The sequence below is a fragment of the Nicotiana tabacum genome, chromosome 4, assembly GCF_000715075.1.
Source record: "Nicotiana tabacum cultivar K326 chromosome 4, ASM71507v2, whole genome shotgun sequence".
Taxonomy (NCBI): Eukaryota; Viridiplantae; Streptophyta; class Magnoliopsida; order Solanales; family Solanaceae; genus Nicotiana; species Nicotiana tabacum.
Window position 1 is genome coordinate 143,346,899 of NC_134083.1, and position 21,593 is coordinate 143,368,491.

At 38.2% G+C, this 21,593-nt stretch overlaps 1 protein-coding gene across 1 annotated transcript; it reads left to right on the forward strand.

Moving 5' to 3' along the window:
* Positions 1-16,535: 16,535 nt before the first annotated feature.
* On the forward strand, positions 16,536-17,851 carry LOC142180238 (agamous-like MADS-box protein AGL80). The gene has a single exon (XM_075251187.1). It carries the CDS (start codon positions 16,777-16,779, stop codon positions 17,308-17,310), a length of 534 nt encoding a protein of 177 aa, XP_075107288.1. The 5' UTR covers positions 16,536-16,776; the 3' UTR covers positions 17,311-17,851.
* The last annotated feature ends 3,742 nt before the right edge of the window (positions 17,852-21,593 follow it).

The window sequence follows — 21,593 nt, forward strand, 5'->3', positions numbered from 1 at the left end:
AATATGCAGAAGTGTAGTATGAGTACACCACAGTCGGTACCCAGTAAGTATCAAGACTAACCTCAGTGGAGTAGTGACGAGGTACAGTCAAGACACTCACTAGTCAAATAACCTCTGCAATATAACATACAAAAATAATAGAAAATAAATAGCAGTGAAAGCAACACCAATCAACTAGCGATTTAAACAGTAAGGCAACAGGAACACCATAAATATTGCTCAAACGAATAATAAACACAGGTACGGCCAATTAATCAAGTCCTTCAAAATATACATCTTTTATCTATAAGTTTTTCAATAAAAATCTCTAGAATATAATCATTCCCAATAAATATATTTCGAATATATTTTCTCCAAATAAATATCTTTCCATTATAATTCTTTCAAATAAATATCTTTCGAATATAATTCTTTCAAGTAAATATCTTTCAAATATAATTCTTTCAAGTAAATATCTTTCAAATATGATTTTTTCAAGTAAATATCTTGCAAATATAATTCTTTCAAATAAAAGTCACCATGTGACACCTCATTTAACTTTCCTGGTGTGAGAAATATATTCAACATATCACATCAAATGGCACGGCAATACCTTCGTGCACTTGTCTCATTCTCACCCAATACATATATGTAGATCAAATCAATTGGCACGGTAACATCTTTCAAGCATGTCATGACCCAAACTAACCCCTGTCGTGGTGGCGCCTATCGTGGAACTAGGCAAGCTGACTAGGTGGGAGAAAAATCAATAACAATAATGGAAATAAAGTGGGAGGCACACAGTAAGCAACAACGACTACAAGTCACATAGAAAACATAGGTGCACAATAACATCTCAAGATAAAGGCATGAATGTATACACAACAAAACGATATCACAATATAATGTATGTCTCTCGTCTTCGCCTACACGGAAACACCCTTCGTGCCATGAATATATGATAATATAAAAATAATGGCACGGCATCACCCTTCGTGCTTTTACTCTCATCCTCACCTGATAATATAAATGAAATGGCACGTCATCACTCTTTGTGCTTTACACTCTCAAATGGCACGGCTTCGTTCTTTACACTCTACCTCACATGATAATATAAATGAAATGGCACGGCATCACCCTTCGTGCTTTTACACTCTCAATGGTACGGCATCACCCTTCGTGCTTTACACTCTTCCTTACCAAGCACATGTATATCATTAACAAGCAAGGTAAGAAGCACAAATCACATCAAGGAGAGTGTTTAAACCACAACACAATACAACAATTCATATCACAATTTGCCACTGACCACAACCAAATTCCAAGTATGAGGCAGAATCAATAAATTTCTCAACAAATAGCCCAAGGCTCCACACAACGTATATAAAACCTCAAAACAATCAACAAAGGTGAAAAATACTCAGTATAGGCCAACGCCTTCATTAATCCAAATTCTTGATAATTATATTAACTCCTCATTTAAACTTATTTAATAAATATTTGCAGATAAGGATTCCGTCATGAATTTAATTTCAAGAAAAATATCAAATCAACAAACACACGGAATTCACATAAAATCCAAGTGACAATAACACTAAATTATTATATAAAATACAAACTCGACAAATAAGGAATGGGGCGTGATAATTCAAGGATTTACCAAATGCCAACAATTATTCATTTTAATACATAAAGATGCCTAAAACTTTAAACCAATAAAATTTGCACATATAAGCCCGAGTACGTACTCATCACCTCGCGTACACGGCTTCCAATCACACAATTTTCATATAAGACTCAATGCCTAAGGGGTAATTCCTCCACTCAAGGTTAGGCAAGATACTTACTTACTTTTTTTTTAAAGTTACGCCGATATTTCAAAATCGCCTTCTTGCTTGAATTGACCTTCGGACAGCTCAAATCTATCCAAATTAATTGTACAACTTCGTTAAAATTCATCGAAAATAATTCCGGATAATAAAATGTCTACTTAAAATTTTATTCTAAAAAGTTAACCAAAGTCAATGCGGGGCCCGGCTCTCAGAACCCAACATAATTTTCATGAAATTCGAACACCCATTCCGATACGAGTTCAACCACCCCGATTTTATCAAATTCTGATAACTCGACCTCCAAATCTTAAAAAAAAAAAATTGGAATATTTTGCAAAAATCTTGATTTCTTCCATTTAAATCCGAATTAAATGATGAATATAACCATGAATTTATGAAATATAATCACTTTAGGATATAGAACACTTACCCCAATCCTTATGGTGAAAATCGCCTAAAATATTGCTTCAATCCGAGTTCCATAGCTCCAAATATGTTAAAAATGGCAGAAACCTCGAAATATAGTTACTGCCCAGGTATTTACTCTTCGCGATCGGAGAAAATGCTTCTCGATCGTGAAGCAAAACTTTTCTCAGCCCAAAAATTGCCTTTCGCGATCGCGAAGAACAAGTGCCCAACTCTTCCAGATAGTCTCTAGTAAAATGGCCATAACGTTTTGTACAAAACTCCAAATTGCAAATGGTTTAACTTTCTGAAAACTAGAGACCAAGGGCTACAACTTTAATGTTTTTCTCATCTCCCAGTTCCTTATAGATTACGAGATATAAGCTTCCAAAATTAGCTCTATGCAACATAAATTTCTTCTTCGCGATTTCCAACTCTTCCCAGATAGCCTGTAGTATATCAACTATAACTTTTTGTACACAACTACAAATGCCAAATGGTTTGATTTTTCAAAAATTAGATACAAAGGGCTACAACTTTTATTTTTGGATCATCTCTAAATTCCTTATAGATTACGAGATATAAGCTTCCAAAGTCGGGTAAGTGCAGCAGAAAGTTTCCTCTACGCGATCGCGAATGGCCTTCCACGATTACGAATCACTGGGACATCGCGATCGCGGCCAATTCCACGCGATCGCATAGCACACTATTGTAGCCAAAAATCAGCAGCTACAAATGGCCTAGAAATGGTCTGAAACCACTCCGAAACTCACCCGAGCCCCTCGGGACCTCATCCGAACACACCAACAAGTATCAAAACATATTATGGACTTAATCGAGGCCTCAAATCAAATCAGGCAATGCTAAAAACATGAATCACACCTCAATTCAAACTTAATGAAACTAAGAAATTTCAACTTCTACATTTGATGCTGAAACCTATCAAATCAAGTCCGATTGACCTTAAATTTTGCACACAAGTCATAAATGACATAACAGACCTATTACAATTTCCAGAATCGGATTCCGACCCGATATCAAAAAGTCAACTCCCTGGTCAAACTTCCAAACCTTAAATTTCTTATTTTTGCCATTTCAAGCCAAATTCAACTAAGGACTTTAAAATAGGTACCTAGACATACTTCTAAGTCCGAAATTACCATACAAAGCTATTGGAATCATCGAAATTCCATTCCGGAGTCGTTTTCTCAAAAGTCAAACTCCGATCAACACTTTTCATTTAAGCTTCAAAAATGAGAATTATTCTCTCAATTTAATTCCGAATATTTCAAAAATCAAACTCGACCGCACACGCAAGTCATAAAATGTATTATGAAGTTTCTCGGGATCTTAAGTCGCTGAATCGGGCGTTAATTCTTAAAATGACAAGTCGGGTCATTACAATTACTGCCATAAACATATGCTGCAAATTTTCTTATGCCCTCTTATGTTATAATCTAAACCTTGGTAGGGAGGATAAAGCTAATATATATATATATATATATATATATATATATATATATATATATATATATATATATATATATATATACACACACACACACACACACACACACACACACTAGTTATTGACACGTGTGTTGCACGTGTATCCCAAATTTATACAAATATTTTAGAAGTCATATAAACTGTAACAACCCGACCGATCATTTTGAGCATTTGCACTTCGCTCGGTAGTTTACGGGCGTGAGTAGCTTCATATGATATATTTTGATTTGTATGAATCGTCGGTTTTGATTTTCAGGTTATTCGGGACTAATTTGGAAGAATGATTCTTAACTAGGGAGCTTTAAATTTAAAAGAACTAACCAAGTTTGACCTTTTAGCATTTGATCTCGAATTGGAATTTTGATGGTTCCTTTAGCTCCGTTGGGTGATTTTGGAATTAGGAGCGCGTCCCGATTGTGATTTGGAGGCCCGTGGTTGAATTTGGCTCGAAATGGCGAAAGTTGAAATTTTGGAAAGTTTGACCGGGAGTGGACTTTTTGATATCGAGGTCGGATTCCGATTCCTGAAGTTAGAGCAGGTCCATAATGTCTAATGTGACTTGTATGCACAATTTGAGGTCAATCGGACCTGATTTGATAGGTTTCGGCATCGGTTATGAAAGTTTGAAGTTTCAAAGTTCATTGATTTCGAGTTGAGGTGTGATTCTTCGTTTTGATATTGTTATGTGTGATTTGAGACCTCGAGTAGGTCTGTATTATGTTATTTGACTTGTTGATATATTCGGACGGGGTCCCGAGTGACTCGGATGAGTTTCGGACGAGATTCAGATCACTTTCGTTGCATAGTGCATTGCTGAAGGCTGCTTGTTCTGGTGTGATCGCACTTGCAGAGGCTTTTGTGTAGGTGCGATGGTCGCAGAAGCGACAATGGAGTCATAGGAGCGAAGGTGTTTCTGGGAGCAGGAGTCCGCAGAAGCGGAGGATTTATTCGCATCTGCGAAGGTGCAGATGCGGTGCGAGAGGCGCAGGAGCAAACTTAAGCGCAGGAGCGCAAATTGGACTCGCACCTGTATATGCGCAGCAGCAGAGGTTTTACCGCAAGTGCGAAGGAAGACCTCCAGTTCTTCTACGCAGAAGCGTGTTTTGGTCGCAAATGTGATGCCGCAGAAGCGGATAATGTGCTGCAGGTGCAAAAGTGCTGGGCAGAATGATAAATACAAGGGTTCGTAATTTTGGCTTCATTTTTACACTCCAAGCTCGGATGGAGGCAATTCTTGGAGCAATTCTCATCTTGTGGACTGGGGTAAGTGTTATCTACTCGGTATTGGTTATATTTCCTTAATCTATCTTCGTTTTTGGTAATTGAATTATGCATTTTAAAGAGGAAATTGAGGGTTTTGGCCTAAAGTTTCATAATGTGAATGTTTTAGTTTTGAACATCGAATTGGAGTCGGATTTGAGTGAAACTAGTATGGTTGGACTCGTAATTGAATGAGTTATTAGATTTTATAAATTTTGTTGGGTTCCGAGGTGCGGGGCCCTAGTTGGGCTTTGGGCCGTTTTTGAGCTTTTGATTCAAGATTTGATCTTTTTCGATCGGGATTGGTTCCTTTAGCATTATTTGATGTACTTAAGTTATTTTTGGTTAGTTTCGAGCCGTTCGGAGGTCGAAACGCACAAGATGGCATTTTTGGAGGATCGCTTGGCTTGCTCGATATTGGTATTGGCTTGTTCTAGGTAAATAACTCCTCTAATCTTGGAGCTGAGGGTATGAACCCTGAATATACGTGTTGTGTTTGATTGTGAGGTAACGCACATGCTAGGTGATGGGCGTGTGGGCGTGCACCGTGTGAACTATGATTTTCGTTATTTTTGTGGTACTGTGTAGTTACCTAAACTTGTCTGAAATCATGAAATCTCTAAGTACTAGAGTTATCGAGCTGTGATTATGTTAGAAACCATGTCTAGGCTACATGCTTATCCTGTTGGGATCCACTGAGGTCATTTATGTTGTTGAGTAATCTGCTTTCATTGCATTACATACTCAATCATACACATTCACATGCATATCATATCTTAGTCTCTGTTGTTATTTATTGATGCATCATATCATTGTTTTCAGGCTGGTATCATGATATTGTGAGCCCCAGAGACTGGAGAGATTGATGACTGAGTAAGGCCAAGGGCTTGATTGTGAGAATGATTATGGGATCGGGCTGCACGACGCAGCGGATCAAATTGGCTTACTATAGCATGTGAGTTGTCCGTGCAGCACATGAGTTGTCCGTGCGATTCCAGATATTTATATTATGGCACGTGAGTTGTCCGTGCAGCACGTGAGTTGTCCGTGTGGATTATAGTGCTTGGGTTGTTCCGGAGTCTGCACACCCCTAGTGAGTGCATGTACTTACTGAGTGTGAGTGTCGAGTGCTGAGTGCTGAGTGACTGGGAGGACGGAGTGAATTGGTACTCTGAGAGTATGCATATGATCTTTATCACTGATTTGCATTACATTTTGGCATGCACACTTGACATACAGGCATAGAGATGCATTTTTCCTCATGCTGTATAGTATCACGTCATTTATGACTTCTCACACATGTTGACATATGGGCATAGTGATGCATTTGTTTTTCACTAGATATTTGGAAAGAAAATGAGACATCTTAATCATTATTGAAAGGATTTTTGGGGAAAATCACAGTTTTCAAACTTACTCGTATTTTGGCTTTTTCGGTAAAAGATTTGGATTTTCACTGAGATACTTGAAAAGAAATGTTTATTTTTCTGGAACTGTGAATGAACTGATAATTTTATTTCTAAGATACCTCTTTTGTTTCTTGTACTATGCTGTTATGAACTATTATGCAATATTGGTGTTGGACCCGATCTTTGTGTTAGCTCGTCACTAATTTCATATTAAGGTTAGGTTTGTCACTTATTGAGTACATGGGGTCGGTTGTACTCATACTACACTTCTGCACCTTGCGTGCAGATATTGACTGCTGATGTTGTTGTGATCGGCGGGAACCAGCATTGAAGATGTACCTGCGTCCCTGTTGTAGCTGCCTCTTGTTCGTGGTAGCCCTAGTTCTATAAAACTCTATTTATGTACTTTTCAAACAGACTATGTATTTATTTCATTTCATCTTTGTAAACTCTATTCTTAGAAGCTCATGATTTGTACTACTAGTTCTTGGGGAACGTATAAGATTCAGATAATTTCTTTACTTAATTGCTTTATTAATTGTTATTGGAATTGGTTAGTGGTTATCTGTCTTACCTAGCGGATTGGGTTAGATGCCATCATGACCAGTTGAATTTTGGGCCGTGACAGGTGGTATCAGAGCTCTAGTTTCATAGGTTCTACAAGTCATGAGGAAGTGTCTAGTAGAGTCTTGCGGGTCGGTATGATGACGTCCTTACCTATATTCGAGAGGCTACATGACATTTAGGATATACTTCCCATCTTTCTTTCCTTATCGTGCGACATTGATTTAGCTTGAAGGGTAACTTTTTGAATTCCTTCCACACATTCGTATGCGCATGTGAGCGCTCGGTATCAGCTGTGCGCCGGTGGCTTGCGATTCTATGGTTGAGGTGCGAGATGTGATTTTGGTGTGCTGATGATGGGCCAGTCTGGAGGGCTTGCGGCCGGGTTTTGACGATAGCTTGAGCACAGAGATTTCGATTATGTGAGCACGTTCTTTTGGGCCTTATACATCCGATAGTGTTCCTATGAGTGGAATTTGTGGATCGATGAGTAGTAGAATGGATTTGTGAGGAGTATGATGTGACTGCGGGATGTGTTAAGACGATTTGAATGAGATGAGAAGTGTTTCCTTGAAATGTAAAGGAGGGGACATTGGGTACTTGATTTTCATTTTGATGTGACGTACAGTCTCGAGTATGAGTGCATTGAGGGATCCTTTCTGTTGCTTAAGGCTGGAACAAAATAGGTTCTCATTTCTTATTGTCGAGATCAGACTCAGGGAGATTAAGTGATTGCTTAGTAGTTGTGACTATGAAAGGGTATCAACAGATGTCAGTTTGAGGCTAAGCTTGTGGGTTATAACCTGCGAGGTAATCTACGGATGTGTGGTTTTTATAATGTTGTGTGGAGGCTTTTTTTTCTACCAGTGGGGTATTTTTGTGCGATTTGAGTTTGGATCGGTTGTGACAGTTGACCCGACTATCACAAGGATAAATGCGAAATTTGCGGACGATTTGAGGTATTATATGGTTTGTGTTACATGAGCTTACAAAGGATTTAGTTGAATTTCAGTGCGGGATTTTGACAGTAATAGAGTATGGGTATTGTGATGTTATCGACTATTTTGTTCTATGGCTTTGAGCCAAGTGGGGGAGTCTGCTATCGACAAGTTGATTGCACGATTATGTGTTGTATTGGTTTCGGTTTTGGGGTATACTGGTGAATTAGTTATGACTTGCAGAGGTCGAGATCGAGGATGACTCAGGTAAAGGAAATTTGGGATACAGGTTGTATTACTCTATGGGTATATGGGAATCATGGAATGACTGAGTGGTTATACATGAAAGGTGTAGTGTGCATGGAGTAGGAATTTAGTTGGTCGCGTTAAGGTGGGATTACTCCTTTGGGTGTCGTCGTGCCAATGGGCACCAGTGGTTTGGCCCATTTGGGGTGGTGCAATTGAGATTTTAGTAGAGTGGATGACTCTCGAGAATGGTTCTAATGGATTCAAGAATTATATGTAGCAATTGAGAATTTCGGATTGGTATAAGGCTAGGATCTGATATTTTCATGGGATGGTGTCGAGACTTATGGCATTTTTATATCATTAGGGATTATGTATTTCAGTATCAAGAAGGTGAAAGAAACAGTTTTAGGTTCACATAAGGTCTCTTTGGAGTGGGTATCTCGGTTGTGGTGCTTTGGGGTGCTTAAGAGGGAAGTCGGCGGCTTATGGACCTTAGGGCGTTGTGGTTTTATACTAGGGTCTCTTGTGTGGTGAATTTTGGTTAAGGATCGTGGTGTTCCAGCAAAGAGAAGTATCAATTTGAAGGCAACTTTGAAGGAACTCGGAGAGTTAGGACAACTTGGTAGTAGGTTGGATCAACACATTAATGGATATAATCGGTTCTTTGGGTACTTATGGTGTGGCTAGTCTCTACAGGTATTTTGTGGCAATTCTCTCGGGTTTTGGCGATCTGCGTGGCTAAGTTGAGTTAGAGAGATTCAGTTCTGATAGCTTGGTTATGTACAATGGGCTTCGAAGAGTTCTCAATGGGTTTTACCACGGTTTGAGGAGTATATTTCCTACTAGCGTGAGGAATATGTTGCGTATTGGGATTTTTCTCTGGGATGAGATCAAATGGAAGGTTTTTGACCGATCGGGTATGTATTCTGCTTGTGACTGAGAGTTGATTATGATGCGGTGTGTTGTGTGGGATTAAGATTTGCATGTGCAAGGTCACGGGTCAGTTTGGAAGAGAAGGGTATAAATTCGTAGGCAGCATGGACGGTTTCAGATGACTAGGTAAATGATATTACTAATCGGTATGGCCTGATGAGAGTATATATTTTAGAAGGGGCAAGTGTTTTGATTTATGGATACTTCATTGGTATTGCGGCAATCTCCTGGTTGATCGACTGTTGATATTCAAATTTTGCTATGTGGCACGGAAGAATTTTAGAAGTATTTCTTGTGGGATGATCGTGTATGAGAGATATGTTAGACATTCGGGCGATGGAGATGAAATCAGATATGGTGATTCGTGTGTTTTATGGATTTGGAGGCTGGGAGTTCTCAGGAGCAGCTTGTTTCATGGTTGTGGACTGTGAGGTTGTGGCCGAAGCTAGCCAGATGATAGTATGTGTAATGGTTCAGTCATTGTGGACTTTCGGAGGGTTATTTATCTATTTGTGGGTGACTAGAGTCAATTTGGGGGTCCATTGGTAGGCCCAATTAGGATGTGTATTCTACACCGAGCCGGATTGGTTGGTTCCATACTGCTATTGTTGAGGAATGTGCCATTCGGTTGTTGTTGAGCTTATTCGTATTCTGAAATGATTTGTGAATTACTCTTCTATGCTAAGAGGAGTTGTGATTCGTTGGTTACACCTGGTGCGGTTCTATTTGGGCTTTAAAGCGGAAGTTGTGCGAGATGAGTAATTGGGTATTGCATGGTCGATAATGTATGGGTTATGTTCTCTCTGGTTTTGTGTCGCATTGTGTCATCTGCTTCTTCATGGTTATGGTAATGCACTTTGAGTACTTGATGTTAGATTGCGTGTGGTTATTGATTTTGAGCATGGGGGCTGATGTATTTCATATGGACCAGTGTTTGGATGGGGTCACACATTGCAGTAGAGTTATGTTGAGATATGATCCCTTGTGTTAGATTCGTGTGTTTTGGTTCTACGGTGTGTGATAGGTTCTTAGCATTGCGTTGTGGTAGTACTTGTTGAGCTTGCGGGACAGTTCTCCCATCTGAGTCAGTTTTCCATGATTTGAGTATATTTGGAATGTTGCTTATTGGTGCATGGATTGCATGGGTTATGGCTTTAGATTGTATTGATGTGGCATGTCACTAGAGTGGTCGTGTTAGATGAGATGAGATCATTGGACCTAGAATGGATACTATCGGAATTGATTACAGCATGTTTGGAAGAATAATATCGAAAGTCGGCTTAGAATTGGCTATAGTTCTTGTCGAATGAGAGGGAATTCCATGACTGGTTGATCTGATGAATGGTTATGAGTTCTATGTGTTTCTTTCATCATCGGTAGTGTACGAAGGTTTTAGAATGAGGTTTTGTTTGACATGAGGTTTATTACCGATATTGGGTGGTTTTGAGCAACCACTGTGATTAGAAATTATTGCTATGAGTATTTGAGTTATGCGGTATATCATGTGATTACATCTTGGGTTATGGTTACAGCTTGTTCAGACTTATACAGTGTGTAGATACGAGATTCTGACCTTATAGTCCTGATGTTGGAAATTGGATTCTAAGGCTTATGGGCTAAGGTTGGAGTAATGATCTTCAGTTATGTTGTGTTGTCTGGCCTATATGGAATAGGGTGCCGTGGGATCATCCCCGGGTATGTGCATGGTAAGGTTATACGGCGGTTTGATGGCTTTGAGAACAACTCTGGACATGTTCGAGGACGAACCTATGTTTAAGTGGGGGAGGATGTAACGACCCGACTTGTCGTTTTGAGCATTTGCACTTCTCTTGGTAGTTTACGGGTGTGAGTAGCTCCGTATGATGTATTTTGATTTTTGTGAATCGTCGGTTTTAGTTTTCAGGTTATTCAGGACTGATTTGGAAGAATGATTCTCAACTAGGGAGCTTTAAATTTGAATGAACTAACCAAGTTTGACTTTTTAGCATTTAAAATCGGATTGGAATTTTGATGGTTCCGTTAGCTCCATTGAGTGATTTTGGACTTAGGAGTGCATCCGAATTGTGATTTAGAGGTCCGTGGTTGAATTTGGCTCGAAATGGCGAAGGTTGAAATTTTGTAAAGTTTGATCGGGAGTGGACTTTTTGATATCGTGGTCAGATTCCGATTCTGGAAGTTGGAGCAGGTCCATAATGTCGAATGTGACTTGTGTGCAAAATGTGAGGTCAATCGGACGTGATTTAATAGGTTTCAGCATCGGTTGTGGAAGTTTGAAGTTTCAAAGTTCATTGATTTCGAGTTGAGGTGTGATTCATCATTTTGATATTGTTATGTGTGATTTGAGGCCTCGAGTAGGTCCGTGTTATGTTATTGGACTTGTTGATATATTCGGACGGGGTCCCGAGTAGCTCGGATGAGTTTCAGACGAGGTTGGGATCACTTTCGTTGCATAGTGCATTGCTGAAGGCTGCTGGTTCTAGTGTGATCGCACCTACGGCTGGTTTTGCGCAGGTGCGATGGTCGCAGAAGCGACAAAGGATTCACAGGAGCGAAGGTGTTGTTGGTAGAAGGAGTCCACAGAAGCGGAGGATTTATTCGCATCTGCGAAGGCGCAGATGCGGTGCGAGAGGCGCAGGAGTGAACTTAAGCGCAGGAGCGCAAATTGAACTCGCACCTGCGTTTTTACCGCAGGTGCAATGGTAGACCTCTAGTGCTTCTCCGCAGAAGCGTGTTTTGGTCGCAAATGCGACGCCGCAGAAGCGGCTAATGTGTCGCAGGTGTAAAAGTGCTGGGCAGAATGATAAATACAAGGCTTCGCGATTTTGGCTTCATTTTAACACTACCAAGCTCGGACTGAAGCGATTCTTGGAGCAATTCTCTTCTTGTGGACTGGGGTAAGTGTTCTCTACTCGGTTTTTTGGTTATATTTCCTTAATCTATTTTTGTTTTTGGTAATTGGATTGTGAATTTTAAAGAGGAAATTGGGGGTTTTGGCTTAAAGTTTCATAATGTGAATTTTTGAGTTTTGAACATCGAATTGGAGTCGGATTTGAGTGAAACTAATATGGTTGGACTCGTAATTGAATGAGTTGTTGGATTTTGTAAATTTTGTCGGGTTCTGAGGTGCGGGCCCGGGTTGGGCTTTGGGCCAGTTTTGGACTTTTGATTAAAGATTTGATCTTTTTCGATTGGGATTGGTTCCTTTAGCATTTTTGACGTACTTGAGTTGTTTTTGGTTAGTTTCGAGCCATCCGGATGTCGGAACGTGCGGGATGGTATTTTTGGAGCATCGCTTGGCTTGCTCGATATTGGTATTGGCTTGTTCGAGGTAAGTAACTCTTCTAATCTTGGAGCTGGGGGTATGAATCCTGAATATACGTGTTATGTGTTTGATTTTGAAGTGACGCACATGCTAGGTAACGGGCATGCACAGTGTAAACTGTGATTTTTGTTATTTCTGTAGTACTGTGTAGTTACCTGAACTTGTCTGAAATCATGAAATCTCTACGTACTAGAGTTATCGAATTGTGATTATGTTAGAAACCATGTCTAGGCTACATGCTTATCCTGTTGGGACCCACTGAGGTCATTTCCGTTGTTGAATAATCTTCTTTCATTGCATTACATACTCAGTCATACGCATTCACATGCATATCATATCTCAGTCTCTGTTGTTATTTATTGATGCATCATATTATTGTTTTCGGGCTGGTATCATGATATTGTGATCCCGAGAGACTAGAGAGATTGATGACTGAGTGAGGCCGAGGGCTTGATTCTGAGAATGATTATGGGATCGGGCTGCACGCCGCAGCGCATCAGATTGGCTTACTATAGCATGTGAGCAGTCTGTGTGATTCTACATATTGATATTATGGCACGTGAGTTGTCCGTGCAGCACGTGAGTTGTCCATGCGGATTATAGCGATTGGGCTGTTAGGAGCCCCTCCGGAGTCTGCACACCCCTAGTAAGCGCAGGTACCTACTGAGTGCCGAGTGCTGAGTGACTGGGAGGACTGAGTGAATTGATACTCTGAGAGTATGCATATGATCTTTATCACTGATTTGCATCGCATTTTGGCATGCACACTTGACATATAGGCATAGATATGTATTTTTTCGCATGCTGTATAGTATCACATCATTTATGACATTTCACACATGTTGACATATGGTCATAGTGATGCATTTGTTTTACACTGGATATTTGGAAAGAAAATGAGACATCTTAATCATTATTTAAATTATTTTTGGGGAAAATCACAGTTTTCAAACTTACTCGTATTTTGGCTTTTTCGGTAAAAGATTTGGATTTTCACTGAGATACTTGAAAAGAAATATTTATTTTTCTGAAATTGTGAACGAACTGAGCATTTTATTTTTAAGATACGTCTTTTGTTACTTGTACTATGCTGTTATGAACTATTGTGGAATATTGGTGTTTGGACCCGACCTTTGTGTTAGCTCGTCACTACTTTCAACCTAAGGTTAGGTTTGCTACTTATTGAGTACATGAGGTAAGTTGTACTCATACTACACCTCTGCACCTTGCGTGTAGATATTGACTGCTGACGTTGCTGTGATCGACGGGAGCTAACATTGAAGATGTACTTGCGTCCCAGTTGTAGCTGCCTCTTATTTGTAGTAGCCTTAGATCTATAAAACTCTGTTTATGTACTTTTCAAAGAGACTATGTATTTATTTCATTTCAGCTTTGTAAACTCTATTCTTAGAAGCTCATGATTTGTACTACCAGTTCTTATGGAACGTATAATATTCAGATAATTTCTTTACTTAATTATTTTATTAATTGTTATTGAAATTGGTTAGTGGTTATCTGGCTTACCTAGCGGGTTGGGTTAGGTGTCATCATGACTAGTTGGATTTTGGGTCGTGACATACAACAACAACAACAACCCAGTATAATCCCACTAGTGGGGTCTCGGGAGGGTAGTTTGTACGCAGACCTTACCCCTACCCTAGGGTAGAGAGACTGTTTCCAATAGACCCTCGGCTCCCCTCCCTCCAAGAACTCCCCACTTTGCTCTTGGGGTGACTCGAACTCACAACCTCTTGGTTGGAAGTGGAGGGTACTCACCACCGGAGCAACCCACTTGTGACATAAACATTAGAAAATTGTTTGAGTTATAATTCAAGAATTTGAACTCAAAATACCTACATTTCATGTGATCATGCAACAAAGAATAACTATAGTTTGTTAGTTAGATACTATATTTTATTATATTAATTTTGATTTTATGAGGTACAAATCTGTCATCTTGTCATAGACCACGTTCTTGATGTAAGTTCTTTATTGATGCTACATAGAATCAAGATAATTGTCTAACCTGCAATAGTTAGCTGAAAAGGTATTTTTTGCAAAGGAAAAATAAAAATAAAACATACATCTACTCGCATGCTTATCTTACATTCTCTAAAAATTTGTAAGAGGAAATTATCTAAATCGAAGCACTTCAAGAACTTGTTTTCCAATTGAAAATAAATTGATATAAAATGGAGTATTTGTTCAGAAGCAAACATTGACAAACGAAAATATATTTAATCAACATATAAAATTATTATTCTAATAGAAAATTTAAAGAATACCTCTAACTATAGTTGTTGGTGCTAGGGTTGTACATGGATCGGATCGGATTTAGTACATTTTGGATTGAAATTTCGGATTCGGATTCTACAAAATACAATCCGAATCTGATCCGAATTAAAATCTGATCGGATCAGATTTTAAAGTTTGGATCGGATAAATATTTTGAATTGTCGGATCGGATTGTACGTATTATTAAGACTATTGCTAATTTATCCTGTAACATAATCAACTCCCTCCATCCTTTCTGACCATGTACCATTTCATCCATTCTGCACCAACAACAGAACAAAAATTTTCAACACTCACCTTAGCAATATAAAAGGCAATTAGTGATCTTATAATGCATAAAATGTAAGCATAATTTTGATCTTCATTTAGTAACAATTTTAGATCGTTTCATACCAAAAGATCTCTGCGGGAAGGTTAGGCAAGCTGAATTCATAGGATTATTCGAGTCGGTAAAGGAAGAGGCGTCGTCCGGTCGCCGCCGATAGTCGGAACACAGAGAAGAAGAATAGAGCAGCAGTCTCTCTAAAGAGAGCATAGAGATAGAGAAGCTCGATGAAATAAGACCTAACCCTAAATTTATACATATCCTAATAATTTCGGATTTCGGATTGGATCGGGTTAAAATTATACCAATCCGAATTCAATCCGGATATTCGAAATTTTAAAAAAACATAATCCATATCCGATCCAAATATCCGAATTGAGCTGATCGGTTCGGATTCTCGAATATCAGATCCAAATGCACAACCCTAAACAATTGATGTGAGACAAATTTGATGGATACTGCAGATATTGCAAAAGGCTTGCAGCAAAATAATCACCTACATAAAGCTAGAGTAAAAAATGACAAAAACACTTTATTAAAGATCATTCATACTGTATTATTTAGTTTGGATTCCCAAGTATATACTATGCAACGCTTCAATTTAATACCACGTTCCGCGTGAAATTAAATCCCTTAAAGGATTAAAAAATTACATTTACAGATGAACCAAATAAAAGGTGATCGGTTCATATTGGTACAACTGGAAAAAACTCAACAGCCTTATCATAATTATGAGTGCTCTTACGTTTTGGTATACATACCACAAAATATGTTATAACTTTATTTATTGAGTGTTATCCGTTTATAAAGACAAAAATGTGCTCAACTTTATATGATATTTTAGTCATTCAACCTTTTATTTTAGGTGTTTCCACTTTGAAAGAGATGTCTTCAACTAATTTAAACTCAATTCGTGTATATTATAAATTCTACATGTTTCTAACTTATGGGTTTCTTTCTTAAATGCATCAGTTACTATATAAATGATAAATGGTCATTAGATATATCAGAAGAATTGAATATACGATAAGATTTTTTTTTTCGACTTTTAAATTTTTTGAACACAATGAATTGATTAATTATTTCACTTATCATTTATTGGAGGATAATTTACTATTTAGTGCCAAAAATTATTATAGGAATAGTATTCAGATGAGGGGTAATAGTGTCGTTTAATTTTTGATGTACATTTTGGCAATTCTAACTTTACCCTTAAGGTCTTCCCACTTTTAGTATAATATGATATGATGATATGATATAATATAGTACTAGCTCTTTTTAACCCCCAAAAAAACGACTAATCAAATTCTGATGCAAAGTATTACAGTAGTTCAACAAAGCCCTAAGTTACTCAATCTTTTATGTTTCTGTACAAACTTAGCTAGCTTATAATATTACGACTTGGTTGATAAAATATCATAAATGATTACAGAAAACTTCTTACCAATATTATTTATTTATAAGTTTAATCTTTTTCTTCTTGAAAACACATATATGAGTAGTAGTCAGGAAAAACAAAATTGCATTGCTCTAGTTAAATGAAATGTAATTAATGTAAATATTTGGTAGTACTAAAGTCTTTCCAAATATCTTGGGTCATCAATGTCTCCTTCCAGCTATGTAAACAAATGCAATATCTTCCATATTAATTAGAAAACATCTTCACTTTTGTATATAACATTGCCATTCCGAGCAACAAAAAGCACTTATCTACCAAATACTTTCACCTTGTTTGCAAATTTGTTGAGGGAAAAAAATGACAAGGAAGAAAGTGAAGTTAGCTTTCATAATTAATGACTCGGCAAGAAAAGCAACATTTAAGAAAAGGAAGAAGGGTCTGATGAAGAAGGTGAGTGAATTGAGCACCCTTTGTGGAATTGATGCTTGTGCTATTATTTATAGCCCTTATGAAAACCAACTTGAGGTATGGCCAAACACCATGGGAGCTCAACGCGTGCTTGCGGAGTTCAAGAGAATGCCAGAGATGGAACAGAGCAAGAAAATGGTGAATCAAGAGAGTTTTATCAGACAAAGAATTGCAAAAGCGAGCGAGCAGCTGAAGAAACAAAGCAAAGAAAACAAAGAGAAGGAGATGACTGAAGTTATGTACCAGTGTTTGGCTGGAAAAGGGCTGCAAAATTTGAACTTGGGAGATTTGAATGATCTTGATTGGGTTGTTGATCAGAATTTGAAGGAGATTAATAAGAGGATTGAAGCATTTAAAAAAGGGGCTTCCACATCTTCTTCTGCTGTTGTTTCAGTGGCTGCTGCTCTTCCACTAGTGGAGTAAAAGCCAGTGGTGGAATTAGGGTTGGAGAGGATGCAGAAGACACAAACAAAGTGGTTTAATGATTGGATAAATAACAACACAAGTGAACATCAGATTAAATTTGGACATGGAGATGAGATGATTATGCCTAATTTTAGTGATAACCACAACATTAGTGTGTGGCCTAATGCTTTCTTTCCTTAGATTTGTTTTTCATGTTATGTGATTCCTTCTGCATGGAGTTTATTTCTAGGTTTTTTCCTCTTTGCCTTTTTCTAATCCTTGTTATTTTCTGAAACAGATTCAATTCATAATGGGTCTTTATCCTCTAATTAATCCTTATTTTTTGCTTTGTCCATTGTGTATTTGAAACCAGGCCATTCCTCCCGCAATACTTTTCAGTAACAATCGGGGCGGTTCAATGGCCTAAAGCCAAACTTTAAAGAAAGGTCTTAAATTTTCTTAGAAGAAATATCATATATATTTTGAGATGCAAAATTATTGCTACTAATAATATTTTGTAATAGATTTCTAGAAAGATATTTTTTCCTAGTTGATAATATAGTCCACCCATTTAATCTCTCTTGAAACACTATTGATTTAAAGGAATATTGTATCAACTTTAATTTTAAAAACTTCTAACAGCTATTATTGAAACTGTTAACAATATTTTATAAATAATAGTCATTTAAAAAAGAATCAAAAATTTTAATAAATAGATTCATACTTTTACCCCTTGTCAAGAGAAATGAAGCAGAGAATCCTAGTGGTGGAAAATTCTGATTCATTCCTTCAATTCATGAGTAAAAGATGCACAGAATCTTTTCATTCCTTAAACTGCCATTCACGACGGCACATGGGACAATGTGCTTGAGCAGATTTAGAATTCGCCCACTTCAAGATACAATGAAGATGAAATGCGTGGTTGCAATCCCCCCATACTCCAAAGACAAGTAAATTTCAAAGCATTAATAGCCTTCTAAAAAAAGACCAGACTCCGGACGGGTCATGTTAGTACCATCCACAAAAAGATGATGAATCCACATCACGCGAAAATCAAATGTTTCAATAACGTGAACTATCCAGTTTTACCGATAAATGATAAATGAGAGATGATGGTTGAACCATGTTAAATATAAAGACAATGGAGCAAAAAATTACAGACACACTTTTCGATTAAAATAAGAAAAAAATTACAGAAGAATCCTGCAGCTTCCTCAATGTTGCAGTAGTTTCACTATATGAATAATAAAAAAATATGAATCAGTATTATTAGCTACCGATGAATTGGAATACCAGTAATTTGCAGAGAGTATGTTATTAACAACAACAAAACCAGCTTAATCTCATACGTGGGGTCTGAGGAAGGTAGTGTTTACGCAGCCTTACCCCTATCCTATAAAGGCAGAGAGGCTGTTTCCGATAGACTCTCGGCTTAAGGAACGATAAAAATAAAGCAACAAGCAATAACAACAGTAATATAATAAGGTAATGTAAGTGAGTGACGCAGAGAATATGTTGACAACTAATAATATCTGCAACATTCTGGGTAAAGTAGTAGCGTGGGGTGTTCAAAATATCTCTTGAAGTATCAAACCGATAACTGAATCGGCTCATTGTAGTCTATATATAGAAAGAATTAAGTGCCTAAACTCTAGAAGAGATTGCCCACAGTGAGGATATTACTTCAAGACAGAACTTCTACTTGTTCTTGAGTTTATAACCTGGTGTCTAGATAGATAGAAATAACACCTAGAGGATACAGATTAAAAATAATAAAAATTAAAAATAAAAAGGATATAGAGATGACGTATCACTTTTCTAACACCTAGAGGATACAGAATAAAAATAATTCAAATAAAAAAAGGATACTGAGATGAGATATTTCACGTTTCTATCCTTTGTTATTCTTTATTAAGGATATTGTGAAGAAGTTACGTAGGAATGGAAGGGAAGAGAACACAAAGCAACCAGAAAGATCGTGACATGTGAGGTGCAGAAAAACTTGGTGTTCGAGTCAGCTCGTGTGCAGCTTGACTAATCTACAGATATAGGTTACCACCCACTAGTTAGGTACTGTGTACCCATCATGTTTTAGGGAGATTGGATGAATTCACACGACACCAGACTTTTACTCCAAAGTTGTCCTTCCAAAACTGGTACCACACAACTAGCAAAGGTATAGGGTCGAACACATAAAATGTGCAAATACAAATAAAAGGCCTGGCGAACAAATCATCACAAAAAGAAATTCAAACACTATCAATTGCTAAATAGAACAATCAAATCTTGATGGTGAAATAAGCACCAAGATGTAACGACCCGGCCGGTAGTTTTGAGAGTAATAGCCCCGATCCACTATTAACTACTTCCCCCATATTTTTTTCTGCTTATGTGACTTGTCGGGAGGTTTTATTTTGGTTTTGAAGTATTTTGGGATACTTAGTCCCTAAACGGAAGCTTAAGCCTTAGGATTTTGACCGTAGTCGGAATTGTGTGAAGACGACTCTGGAATGGAGTTCCGTCGGCCTCGTTAGCTCCGTTGGGTGATCTTGGACTTAGGAGCATGTCCGTTCTGTGAATTTAAGGTATGTAGCTGATTAAGGCTTGAATTGGCGAAAGTCGAATTTTTGGAGATTTTGACTGGTAGTGGACTTTTTGATATCAGGGTCAGATTCTGATTTCGGAAGTTGGAGTAGGTCTGTAATGTCGAATATGACTTGTGTGAAAATTTGAGGTCAATCGGACGTGGTTTGATAGGTTTAGGCACCGGTTGTGGAAGTTCGAAACTTTGAAGTTCATTAAGGTTGAATTGGAGGGTGATTCATATTTTTAGCGTTGTTTGATGTGATTTGAGGGTTCGACTAAGTCTGTATGGTGATTTAGGACTAGTGGGTATATTTGGTTGAGGTCCCGGGGCCTCAGGTTGATTTCGGATGGTTAACAGATCAAATTTGGTTTTGGAAGAATAAATGAAGCTGCTGCACCTAGTGTAATCGCACCTGCGCAACATTGACCGCAGGTGCGTGCCAGAAGAAGCGATCCAATGGACGCAGGTGCGGTTTGGAAGGAAGATGCAAGAGGTCGCAGGTGTGGAGGTAAAATCGCATCTGCGCATCCGCAGATGCGGAAGATGGAGCGCAGAAAAGGAAGGGGCTAGGGCGTGAGGGATTGCAGAAGCGGAAGAATTCCGCAGGAACGGGTGCGCAGTTGCGGCCCATTGCTCGCAGTTGCGCACCCAGTCCCTTTAAGTCATTTCCGCACTTGCGATGGACATTCCGCAGGTGCGGCGTCGCAGGTGCGACTATGTGCCGCAGGTGTGAGATTTTTGGACAGAACACTTAAATGCAAGGGTTTGAGATTTTTGCTCATTTTTAACATTTTGAGCTCGGGTTTGGCGATTTATTGAGAGTATTTTTGAGGGATTTCTTGAGGTAAGTCTTTTGTACTTATTTTTGATCAATAATCTTGCTTCCCCATTTAGTTTTCCACCTATTTAGTGTGTATTTAAGGTGAAATTTGGGAGTTGAGACTAGGGATTTGGAGAGTTTGATTTGAGAATTTGAAGGACCATTTGGTGTCGGATTTTAGTAAATTTGATATGGTTAGACTCGTGAGTGAATGAATGTTCATATTTTGTGACGTGGGCCCGGGTCGACCTTTTAGGGTGAATTTCGGAATTTTTGTTAAATATTGATTTCATTAATTAGATGGGCCTATTATAGTTGTATTTATGATATGCAATTGTGTTTGGCTAGATTTGGGCCATTCAGAGTCGGATAATCGAGGAAAGGGCATTCTTACGGATTGATTGAGCTTGGTTCGAGGTAAGTGGCTTGCCTAACCTTTTGTGGGAGAAATTCTCTTAGGATTTGGTACTGTCGTGATATGTGAGCACCGTGTACGTGAGGTGGCGAGTACGTACACGGGCTATTTGTTGAAAAACCTGATTTATTTTACTGAGTAGTAACATGTTTTTTCTTTAATTTGAGTTATACCATTTAAATGAGTATTAGTCTGTTTTCATTCTTAATTTAGCTATTCCAACATGCGTAGTTATCCTGTTTAGTTTAATATCGCATGTCTACATGCTTTAACTACTTATTTGAACTCTGTGAAGCATGCCTAATTGATTTCCTGTTCTTTTTTCTTTGTTCTTTATTAGTCTTAACCGTAGAATTCTTGCTGTTAACTATGGTATTTATCAGTTGAGCAGTGTGTTTACTTTTGAGACTACGAGGCAGTTCCTCGGGAGTTCTCCCTGCATATTTACTTTTGAGACTTCGAGACGGTTCCTCGGGAGT

What these genes read in the sequence shown, in the direction of transcription:
- LOC142180238 (XM_075251187.1), top strand. Translation starts at nt 16,777, where the DNA reads ATGACAAGGAAGAAAGTGAAGTTAGCTTTCATAATTAATGACTCGGCA.